Source organism: Protopterus annectens, chromosome 10.part0 (genome assembly GCF_019279795.1).
Source record: "Protopterus annectens isolate FY-2018-M chromosome 10.part0, PAN1.0, whole genome shotgun sequence".
NCBI classification, from domain to species: Eukaryota; Metazoa; Chordata; order Ceratodontiformes; family Protopteridae; genus Protopterus; species Protopterus annectens.
This window is the reverse complement of record NC_056744.1, coordinates 729079498-729092161: the sequence shown is the minus strand read 5'-3', so window position 1 is coordinate 729092161 and position 12664 is coordinate 729079498. Positions and strand designations below refer to the sequence as shown.

General features: G+C 39.6%; 1 protein-coding gene across 1 annotated transcript in view; it reads right to left on the bottom strand.

The window, feature by feature from the left end:
- The window catches only part of ALG6 (ALG6 alpha-1,3-glucosyltransferase), a 692991-nt gene that overhangs the window by 98662 nt on the left and 581665 nt on the right, over positions 1-12664 (bottom strand). The window contains exons 9-10 of the mRNA XM_044085553.1: positions 7086-7171; positions 5501-5585 (exon numbers count right to left, since the gene is read on the bottom strand). Of these exons, the coding sequence (XP_043941488.1) occupies positions 5501-5585; positions 7086-7171 (171 nt within the window). The remainder of the gene's footprint in view (positions 1-5500; positions 5586-7085; positions 7172-12664) is intronic.

The window sequence follows — 12664 nt, the reverse complement described above, 5'->3', positions numbered from 1 at the left end:
TGCCCCTGGATTATTTAGCAAATCGCGGAAGTGATTTTCACTGAATAGGAGTCAATGAATACATGTTCACCGAAAATAACTTTCTGCAAACTAATATAGACCCAAAGCAGACATGACATTTCCAAATTATCTTCAAAAGATAAATATGCATACATAAACTGGCACATATAAGGACTGCAGACTTAACATAATAAACTGCCCAGTCTCTGCATTCAATTCATTAGACAGACTGTGGAAAGGTTCCCTTACAGCAAGATAGAAAAATATAAACTGTATCTATTAGAATTAAAAGGGAATATTCAGCAATTTTGCTGTCTTTTTTTGATAAGAATGTGTACCACTAACATGAAGAAATAAAAAGAGGCAAACAAATATTTCATTAGCATTTCTAGTCTATTTCTCACCATGGTATTCTAGGTTTCAAATTTTGTTTAGAAAAAATATAAATTTCTGGGCACCCCTTCTTCCACTGCTTTCCACATTTTATGGGGCTCCCAGCAAGATCAGTTGTACTGAGAGGCCTAGCAAGTTAAAGGGAACTGGGAGATGCCAGCATAATTAGTGGAGTTTAGGTGTTCCAAGCACAGATTAAAGGGGTTAGGGGCTCATTGAAATCAATGGAATCAATTATATCAGCCATAAACTGTGAATTTGTGCAGTAGCACTTCTTAAATGAACCTCACATTACTGATGTAAGACACTGTGCTCAAAATCTACATTAATTTTTATTGCAGTTATTTTAGAGATACATTAATGTTTTAAGGTAACAGTAGTGTTGTTATTCTTTTTTTTCCTCTATGCTTGGGAACTATCAAAGCATCCAGCTCAACCCCACCCATACACCTTAAGTCCATTCATTCTACTGTACTTGGCTTCCCGAATATAAAAGCAAGATCTGAATGGAGCGGGCATATTACAGGCAGCCATGTAGGTGGCGCATGGCCTCACTAGCATCCCAGCAATGTGGGTGTGTTTGTTAAGGCTGTTACCCTGCCCCGGGTGGAAGACATGAATAACAGCATTACAGTGGGGCATCCTAAAATCTCCTCTTGATCATGCTTGCTTCCCAATCTCAAGCTGTCTATCACCACTCTGAAATCACCAAGACCACTTCCCTGGTCTTGGACATTTCAGTTCCATGTAAGATTCAACTTGTATGGTGGTAATCAGATTACCTGACCCACATCTGCCTGCACCAAGGATGGACAAGTCTGCCTGGTTCTTTCAGCACTTGAGTTAACTAGGGTTATCTAGGTCATGGTCAGATTTACCTCATCACAGGTGCCTGTGATGTTATCTTATTTGTAACCAGTGAGACAGTTACACTAACTTACATTGTTAGATAACTTACTGATGAAAATCTATAACTCTTTGATTTGCAAGGTCCCCAGTGAGCATGGGTGTCTTCAAAGATGGCCGTTTGGTCATACCTAATATAAAATACAATCCATGGAGAGTTTCTTCTTCATTTTTTTCTGCTACAGGCTACCTTATTTCTTATGCTGAAATGCATTTTCTTCCTCGTGTCCTGCCAGATGAACCTGTTGGACTGCTCAGCTTCAGACAATTTCATTTTTCTCAAAATAAGGTGCAAGCACTCTTCATGTACTAGATTACTGTGGAACCGCCAGGATAAACAGTACATAGTCTTAATGGAGTACTATTCTGAATGGCTATTATGCATAAAAAAACTATTTTAAGTTTCAAAATACTGATATTGAAGTACATTCTTCTTAATTTCACAAACGTGATCTGCTTTTGTTCAAATACATTATATTTTTCTAAGATTTAGCCTGTATTATATGTGTTTAAAAATTCATATGAGATCTGGGAATCTGGGTGCATCACTTGATGTCTCATTTTACTGCTGCTGACAACACTGTCGTTTCCAAATCTTGACTATTTGAGTCCATTTCACTTCTCGTATTTCACAGCAGAACATATGCTATCTGGCATGAGCTGTGGAAAGATAAACTGCTGCCATGTAAGCAAGTATCTTCTAACAAATGTTGATAGTTCAGCATGTGTTTTGAATTGGATATTTTAACAAAGATATCAGGTTCTCTCTGTTTAAAATATGGGAAAATATCATTTTGCTGCATCCAACACTGCTCAGAAAAACTACAGGGGATAGAGTCTGGCCAAGTGGGATATCAATGATACTGTAATTTTAACGACTATATGTCTGTGTGTTCATTAGTGCTGATACCGAAGGGGTTCTTAAACGCCAGTCTGTCTACATACAGAAATATTATACAAAAGGTAGCTAACAGTGCTCACAGACATTCTATAAACACTAAGTGCTGATGGAAGTCAGATCTCTCACAATTAAGGAGGTGTCTCTGGGATTCATTCGGATACTTTTTTGTCCTCTGTATCTTTCAACAACATTTGGAAACCATGTTACTGCAATATGCTGAGGTCATTGTGACATATTATTGCTCTTACATTCTATACACCAGCAAATAACTTCAAAATAGTTTTGTATCATTAGAATTTTAGTTTACTAATAGGATATCCACATCCCGGAGAGACTAAGATGATATTTTTTAAATCTTGGGCACTGTAGACCAGTTTAAAACTGTATTAGGAAGCCTTCAACCTTGGATGAAACTGGACAAGGAAATAAATGTTTCAGCATATAAATTTTATGTCACAGTGAAGAACTTCTGTGATATACTTGCCTTGTACAGCCCTTACTCCGATATCAACACGCTTGTTTGTAGTGTTACGATATCCACTTTTGTCAATGAAACCCAGACCCTAACCTCTCTATCTTACAAGGACCTCTGAAAAACTAGAAAAGACTTATGATACCATATCTAGTCTTATTACAAAAGTCTGTATCAAACTCAATTGTACAGTTCTGTTAAATCTTGGACAACCTTTTCTGCTGGAGCAGCTTCAGTAAACGCAGCTTTTATCACTAGCACTGTCCAAACAAGGCTTGGGGTGTACTGAGATATTCTTTTTCGCTGACATGGTCTCCACATACATGGTTTCCTAATTTTTTAAGGTTATCTAAGATACAAAATATATCTTCCACAGTTAGCAATGCAGCCAACAGTATTATGGTACCCAAGATGTAAAATCCTCTTCTCTGAGCAGCCCAAAAATCTCTTCCTTAATGGACTGTAAAATTAAATTAAGGGAGAATTGTCCTGCATAATACTGCTGCTTCTGTATAGAGGTGATGGGAAAATTTTAAGTTCCTCTAGCATGGCCACATTGTGTGAAGGTCACCTGCAGTAATTCGCCTGTGTCATTTATCAGCAAGTCCCTTGCAATTAATCACCATTATCTCCATGTTCTTCTTCAACAGTTTCTGCAAAATAATCTTTCCCTACCACACATCTACCCATTATATGCGGCAGTATAAGGATTCAGCTTCCTCCTGAACAGCATTCCACCTAAATAGCATTCCGCCTTAACTGTTGTTACTAATATCCCATGGTGTACTCTCTCTTTTTATAAGAGAATTAGTTAATAACAAACAGTCTCAATTTAAAATGTCTTCTGTGGTGTTTTCTTATGGGTAGTGGATTAAAACAAGGAGGACTCTTGTCAGACAATCTGGGCATAAGGCACAAAAATTTAAAATACACACATTACAGGTTAAACTTTAAGTTTTAAAAATGAAAACAGCGCACTTTACTAGTACATCAGGCAGCATCAGCTCATATTACTTATTGATATACAAGAAGTGTGAGAAAAACAAAATAGGACGAATGAATGTATTCTACATTTAAAGACTACTCTCTGTTTAAAGTGGTGAAGGAGGTGTAATCTGAAGTGCTCTAGCTGTCTTGAGAGTAATCTCAGCTGGGAACATTGACCAGACAAAGATGATAAGACTGAGAAGACCATGTCAGTTTTATAATTCTTGTTCCTGTTTGAGGTGAATGGGAACGGGAAGAACAGAACATAATATTCCTGTCCGAGCAGAACAGAGAAGCTGGATGTATCATTACTGTGTACTCTCAATGCTACTTAGGGAACAACACGTAGGCAGTACAACAAAATGCAGAATTTTAGGATACTGTTTAAATGCAAGCCAGTTAGTATCTGGCAAAGAGTAATATTTTAGGTGCCAACACCTTGAATCTATATACTTTAATATTTGGAAACTGCTGCTAATAGAGGATATATATCTCAAGTTCTGCCTTTTAGAAAGCCAGGAATAGTGTAACTGGTTAAAGCTAGTAGTGCAGTAAACTGATTAGAAACAGCTGAGGGCTAATGCTTAAGTCAGTCATGTGGCACACACCAACTTGAAGGCATCTTCCATGTGCAACTTTATACAGCACTTCTGGGAGCAAGAACCTCTGCCTAAGGCTCACCAGTGAAAATGAATAATAATAATAATTAACACACATCCCTTGAAGGTACACAATGGGATATAAAGGCTTTTGTTGTTAAATACTGATGGAAAGACAGTCTACTACAGCTACCCATTTTCTAGTAAGCTTGTGATACACCTACTTGTCACTTACTCAAAAAAGCAAGTGTTCTAACTCCCACTGGCCTCATCTCCGGTTTCTACATAGCTGTCCAAATACTGAGCGCTACAAATTACAAAGTCCTACTAGAACCTAAACTCTAAACATAAAACTCCCACACTCAGTTTCCAACTTGACTCTTCGATCCCTCACCCTAAATTTCTGCTCCCCCTGCCCTCACCCTAAATTTCTGCTCCCCCTGCCTAACCTTAAAGTCATGGATTTCTTCCTAAACTTAAACCACCACCACCTCCCTAAACCTAAATTCCCTGAATGCTCCCTAACCTTAAAACTCCCTTCCAACTCTCCAAGTCTAAAACTCCAACCCTTCTCCCTTCCCACTCCCCAAGTCTAAAACTCCAACCCTTCTCCCTTAACTTAAGTTCTCCAATTGCTCCCTAAGCCTAAAGCTCCTCTCCCACTCTCTCCCCACAGCTGCTTGCCCAAACTTATATTTGAGCACAGCCTAACCGAGGTCCAAGTGATCCAAGTCTCTGGCTTCCACCGAGTGGTTTTCAAGCACTTGGGACTAGAGTGCCTGTTATGAACTCATGGAAAAGCAACATGGGATAGCTGAAAATTTATGTCTTTCGGCTTTTCCCGGTTGGGGGTCGCCACAGTGGATCATCGGTCTGCAGATTGAATGGTAGTGGATTTTTATGGTGCCAAGTTGCCAGCCCAACGCCCAACCTTCACTGAAGGCAAACACACCTACCTGCAAGTCTTTAAAGCTCAGCCATAGGGAGGACATGCAGACTCTGCACAGAAGGAACTCTAGCCGAGAATTGAACCAAAAAACCTCTTGGTGTGAGGTGACAACGCTAACCGCTGCACCACCGCAGATAACTGGAAAATGATAACCGAATAATGAATAAACATTACATTAAAGAACACAGTTTGTTAAACATCTGTATACATTTTTTAAGTGCAGGTAACATCAAGCTAATAATTTGATGCAGACATGATTAGGTTTCATATGAAATTAAATCGCAATGACTTACCAAAGAGAAGATAAAACCTTTCAGATTAGGATGAATAGTCAGTTTTATGCATGTTGGAATAACACTCAGAAGTGTTGCTGCAAAGCTAAAATTTAAGGAAGCATGTTTAAGCAGTTTAAACAAGTAAAAGCAGTTGCTACACAGTTAGTATTTAACTTAACATATCCTTACAATATAATGTTTATTTATATATATTTGTTTACCAGGGTATTGCACTGATCAAAACTGACCAATTTCAAACTCAGCCTGGCTGGAATACAAAATGTTTTGCAGTCAAAGAAGGCAGACGTGTATGCACTAACAGTGTAATTCAAATAAATTCCATAGAAAAACTATATGTACATTATAGTAAACAAGCAGACAGTAATATTGTAATATACAGAATTTACTACAGTTTCTAAAGTGGATCATCCTTCAGTAATCCTGCAAAAGGAGAAGATAAGTGGAAAGGAGGCAGACATAGTGTGGTAGGTGACATGTTCTGTGTTGAAAATTTGGCTTGGAAAAAGAAGTCCTGTTTTACTTGTATTCTGAATTTGGAGTAAGTATTGATTTCCTTTGAGTTGACTAGGAGAGCTTGCAAAAGAGTAGGTGCATGACAGGAGAATGCATCTGCAGGGCTGAGTAGTTTGATTCTACTTAAAATTAAAACTAAAATGATATAATGATGTGCATGCTTAAAGCTTGGATTATTAGCAGTTTTAAATGTTGCAACAGGTGGGATGCAGGGAGGAAACTACCATCATTCACTACACATGATGATATGCCATTCAGTATAATTATGTAAAAGTAAACTGTATATATAAAGCTGACAGAAATATATATTTCACAGTCTGCTTCTGTGCCAACACAGCTTGCAGAATTATTGTGACGTAATTTTCTAAGCAGTCTCAACATGTTAAGGGATTACTAAAACTCGGAGTAAATGAAAAAAAAAAAAAAAGAAGAAAAAGAAAACAGGAGGAAAGTCATTCTTGCCACTGAATCCCAACACAGCAGGTGCACTGCATACTGTTATGAGTAACTCACTTGTTCTCTCTCCATCTGCGTTCTTAAATAACATCAGTGGTCATCTTCGGTAGCATTAACAGCAGCTTTATAACTCATCTTACAGAAGGGTCAAGAGATTCTAAAAAGTTTAACTTAACTGCAACATGTATTAATTCTTGTATCTAGATTCCCAAAGAAAAAACTGGGCTAACCTAAAGACACTGCTGCTATAATAAGAGCTCTTTTGTTACCTATGTCAGAGAAGGATTACACAAGAAATACACCATGTACCTCATCAAATGGAGCTTATGCAGTGCGTGTTTCAGCAGGTTTTCTAAGCATCGGCACTACCCAAAAATAATTACCACAAATCCCTAATTACCATGCCATCAAAGAAAATATAGTGACAAAAGCAAATGATGTACATTATCTGTTTATGTCATATTCAAACAGCAAACTGAAGCAGGAAAAAATCCATATAAAAATGCTCATTTGATAGAAGAAAGTTACTAGCCAATCTAGGTGGTGAATATGCCGATTAAGCGTAAATTATAGTGTAATATAGACAAACCTCACTGTAATGCTGCCATCCTACCTTAGCTTCAGCTGTGTTTGCAGTGAGATAACATTCTTTATCTTTAGGAGGACACTCAAGCTACACCAGATGTTGGCAACTTTATCCTGAAATACAATGTAAACATTACTATTATAGACCAAGTTACAAGGATTTCAGACATATTTCTAAAGTGCTAGTAACACTTATTTAAGTAATGCATGACAGTTAAGTGTAACTGCGTTCATCGATGAATAGTGATATTTACAAATGATAAAACTAGCCAAAATGTAAAAACTAATGCACTTTTCAATCTGACACTGCGCACACAAAAATTTCAATCTCTGACATTTTATCTAAGAAAATGAAAACTACTGTCACATTTTATGACACTGATCATTTAAACTCATTTAAATTGTTTTATATTACTTGTAAAAAAAATCCATCAGTTTTATACATATATTACTAAATATGGTGTAATTTCTTATCTGCTTCTGCAGTATTTTCCTGTTTAATAAAAAACAACACTGGGCTATTCATTCTTTTCTGCACTGTACAAATGAAAGCAATGAAGATGGGTTGTCGACTCCTGACACAGAAGGGGTTAAACAGTAATAAATCAAGAGGTCTAAAGACATTAGCAGTTGTGCTAGGATCACTTTCAGTCTTAAATTTGTAGCCAAAGCTATCATGCTCATGAAACCCATCCCTTTCACAGCTGTCTGAATCACAACTGTGTGGACATAACTCCAAGTGGCCTAGTAGACCAACTGAGGTATCCCCTTCCCCGTGTTCTCCCTTACAGAGTACTGGACACTCTGCAAAATGAGAAGAGGATTACAAATAAAGAGAGGGTTTGGCAGCACTAAACAGGCCTACTTAATAGCCAATAAAGTATTTTACAACCATCCACATTTGTTGCTGTTTCTGTAATTGGGAACCAAGTTAAAGAACATGCTTTAGACCCCACCAGTATAAACTTACAGTGTTCTGCTTACGTGGGCAAGTTTGTTTTTCTACTTTGCTGTTAGTTAAGTCACTGCTCTATTTAGGTACACATCAAAAGCCCTATTAATATAACTGATTATACACTTTATTTTGTTTTCTATCGGAACATTTATGCCAAAAAATTACACTATCTATGTAGTATACTCTTTAAAAGGTTTAGCTTTGTTTATTAACATTTCGCTTGAATTTGTTGAATAATAAATTATAAATATGACAGGAGTGGAAGATGTGTAACTAATATCTGTCTTTTTTATTTATTCATAAATGCACATGGTGTTCTGTAAAGGCATGCATGTGATTAAAATTCCTACCACAGAGTGTAGCACATGAAAATAACCTAGCAGTCCCTCTTAATACAAGTCACATCGGTGGAAGAGGGAGTGCAGGGGGGCACAAGACAACAAGCTCAGGATCTTGAGAAGTGACACGGCAGAACAGCAGGATGACTTGCGATACATTAATACAGAGACCTGCAAGCAGCTATGCAATGTGTCCGAAGTATTTCAGAAAAAGTTGTATGAAGTGGTAGGGACTGCAGTGTGGCAATTAAAGGGAGGATGTTATCTTCAGTAGTGACATAGGGGGGTGGGGAAAGATGTCAGGAAGAAGCTAGACAATTATAGGAAAGCTAGTCTCATCTCCATCCATGGAAAAATATTAGGATAATTCAGCACAGAAGCCTGGTCAAGTCCTCCGTCTCTCACAGAATGGAAGACAGGTATTAGCATGGATTCAAAGAACAAAGTTATTTCCAGTCCAGGTTGATACAGTTGTACAGCTGGTCACAGCTGATGCAAGGGAACTGAGTGTACTGGATAATGATGCACTTGAAATCATAATGCAAATTAGGCTGGTGGGAAATTACAGAGTAATGGGAGGGGGTACATTTTGGGGAAGCAGATAAAGAACTTGCTGAGAAACTGCAAATACAAATAACATGACAAACCAAATTCTCGAGGAACTTTTGTCTATTGCTTTAGGGCAACCTTGGGGATAAACATTTGTAGAAGGGGTGACACAGTTATCACTTCCACTGTTTGTATATTAGAATACATTAGGATTCTGCACTACAGTGAATATCCAGAAACAAATTCACCTTCAGGACTCATACAGTACAGAACAAAAAGTACAGTTATGTACCTACCATAAATGTAGATGTTCGAATGTATTCACTGTTGCAGTCATTACACTTGGGTTATCCTGCTGGCAGGCTACCCGCAGTCGGCCCGAATTCCAAAGTCTTGGTCCAGCATTGGCTGCTGTCGCCTCTTCCCTGACGTCAGTGCGCCAGGGGTATAAAAAGATGCAGCCGATGCCATTTTCTTCAGTTTTTCTGGCCCCAGATGTCAGGTGCCCCCAAAAGGGTAGGCTAAAAAAAAACATTTGCTTATAAAAGCATGCACTAAAATAAACAATAACTTCATCTACAAACAAATACACCACATAGGTTGTATAGGATAGAGAAGTACAGATAAGTCCCAGCAAAGAAAGGGGGTGGTGGGTGGGTAACCTGGACTGCAACAGTGAATACACTCAAACATCTACATTTATGGTAGGTACACAACTGTACTATGTTCATCATGTTTCACTGTCGCAGTCATTACACTTGGGTTGAATCCCAAAGCTGAGGTTGGGTGGCTGGGTCTAAATAGAATTAGGAGTGGCTATAAGGCCCTGCAAAACTGCAGTGGCAAAGCCTGCTCTGGATTTAGAGTAAAGAGGTAAGTGGTAGTGCTTAGTAAGTGTGTGCACTGAAGTCCAAGTTTCAGCCTCCAAAATATCCTTGGTTGGTACTCCTCTGAGGAAGGCTGCTGAGGTGGCTGCTGCCCTGGTAGAATGTGGTCTAATGCTCTTAGGCACTGATTTGCCATGCTGTGAATAGCAGAAACGAATGCAGTGTCCTATCCATTTTGAAATAGTCTGCTTTGAGATACCCTTTCCTTGTGATCCTGCAGCATATGTCACTAAAAGTTGCTCAGTCTTTCTGAAAGCTTTAGTTTTGTCCAAGTAGAAGTGTAGCTGTCTGTGTATGTCCAAAGAATGCAGAAGTCTCTCCCCTTTATTCTGTGGGTTTGGGTAAAAAGTAGGTAAATGAATGGATTTGTTAAGAGCCACACTGGACACTACCTTAGGCATAAATGTTGGGTTTGTCCTTTGAGAAACCCTGTCCGGATGGAAGATAATAAAAGGTTCCACAGCCATTAATGCCTGTAACTCTGAGACTCTTCTTGCTGAAGTTATTGCTAGGAGCAGAGCTGTTTTCCATGATAAGAATTTTAACTCAGCTGTATTGGCTGGCTCAAAAGGAGGCAGTGTGAGTTTTTCCAAGACAAAATTGAGGTGCCATGCAGGTACTGGTGCTCTCCTTGGAGGTCTTATGTTTTTGGCCCCCCTGAGGAACTGCCTAAGCAATGGATGTGAAAAAATAGGTGGGCCTGTATTGTAATGAGCTGAGATGGCAGAGGCATGGATCTTAATTGATGAGAAGGATAAGCCTTTGTCCAGCATCTCAGTAAGATATTGTAAAATCTGAGGAATATTTGGAACAAGCGGGTCAATTCCTTGTGCCTGGTTCCAAGCACAGAATCTCTTCCATTTTTCTGCATAAGATTTTCTGGTGCTGGGCCTCCAAAATAACATCCATAACCGCTTTGGAGAGAGGTGTATTCTGAATGGTTACACTATCCGCCATGCAGCTAGATTTAGAGTTCTGAGTTGACTGTGCAGGATCTGATTGTTTTGTTGGGTCAGTAAATGAGGAATTTGAGGCAATGTCCAGGCTGGGCCTTGGGACAAGCTCCTTAGGATTGGGTACCAGTGTTGGCGTGGCCAATCCAGGGCAATCAGAATCATTTGTGGCTTCTTTTGTCTGACCTTTAGGAGTACCTTGGGGAGTAGAGGCAGAGGAGGAAAGGCATATACTGTAAGGTTGTTCCAGCTGAAAGACAAAGCATCCACTTTCCATGCTTGTTTGTGATAAGTCCTTGTGCAGAATCTCTGAAGTTGGCAGTTGTGAGGGGAGGCAAAAAGATCTATGTCTGGACATCCCCATTTCCTTGTTATCATGCTGAAGATTTGTGGATCTAGTTTCCACTCGTGAGGATCCATGAGGTTTCTGCTTAGTTCATCTGCCAGAGCATTTGTTTTTCCTGGCAGGAATTGTGCTTACAGGTGTACTTGGTAGGTCAATGCTGTGTTCCACAAAATCATGGCTTGTCTGCAGAGGGGGTAGGAATGTGTGCCCCCCTGCTTGTTTATGTACCACATGACTGTGGTGTTGTCTGTCTTTATCAGCAGCTGTCCTGGATGAAGTAGGTCCTTGAAGGCTGTCAGGGCATTTTGTACAGCTAGCATCTCTTTTTGATTGATGTGTAGATGCCTTTGGCTTGGGGGCCATGTGCCCTGAATACATTTTCCTGCCATGTGGGCCCCCCTGGCATAATCTGATGCATCCGTTGTTATTGTTTGCCTGGCTGTGGGTAAAGTGAATGGCTGTCCTTGTTGTGGTGACAGGCCTGTGCCCACCATCGGGACTCCTGTTGCAGGCATGGAATGAGTGAAATTAATGATTCCAGGCTGTGGCAATGTTGAGTCCAAACACTTTTGAGATATCATTGTAGCTTCCTCATATGCAGTCTTGCATATGGAATTAGCAGAATGCAGGATGCCATGAAGCCGAAAGCCTGCAGAATTTTTCTTGCAGATAACTTGGTCTTTGTTGCCATGCTTTTGAAGTAAGAAGTCAGTTGCCTTTGTTTGTCTGACATGAGATAAGCCATCTGGGCAGTTGTATTTAAGCTTGCACCCAGGAATATTATCTCTTGAGAGGGTACTAGTTTTGATTTATTTTCGTTTACTGTGTACCCTAGGCAAATTAGTAATCTTTTTACAAACACCAGATGCTTTAGTAGAATGACTTTGGTCTCTGCTTGAATAAGGCAGTCATCCAAGTAGGGATATATTTGAATTCCTCTTTGTCTGCAAAATGCAATTACTGGTGCCAGGCATTTTGTGAAGACCCTGGGCGCAGTAGATAAGCCAAAGGGCAGTGCAGAGAATTGGTAGTGCATTGAGCTAGCTATGAATCTGAGGTATCTTCTGCAAGATTGTCTGATTGGGACATGCAGGTATGCCTCTTTGAGGTCCAAAGTTACAAGCCAAGCCTTCTTGCCCAGCATGGGCAGAAGCTGCTGTAGAGTCAACATTTTGAATTTCGGAATGTCCAGAAAAGTATTTAGGATAGACAGGTCCAGAATTGGTCTCCATGCTTTGTCCTTTCTTGGTACTAAGAAAAGCCTTGAGTAAAATCCTTGTCCCTGCTCTTGTTGTGGCACTGGCTGAATAGCCCTCATGTCCATGAGAGATGAAACTTGGTTTTGTGCCTCTGCCCATTGATTGTGTGGCAGGTCTGGCATACCTTTTGCCTTTGGAAGGGTGTGAAAGTGGAACCTGTAGCCCTGAGAGACTATTTAAGACCCATTTGTCCTGGATGATCATGTGCCAATTTTGTGAAAAAAGTGATAGCTTTCCCCCTAAGGGTGCTGCCAAAAGATAAATGCGTCGGCTGCATCTTTTATACCCCTGGCACACTGACGTCAGGGAAGAGGCGACAG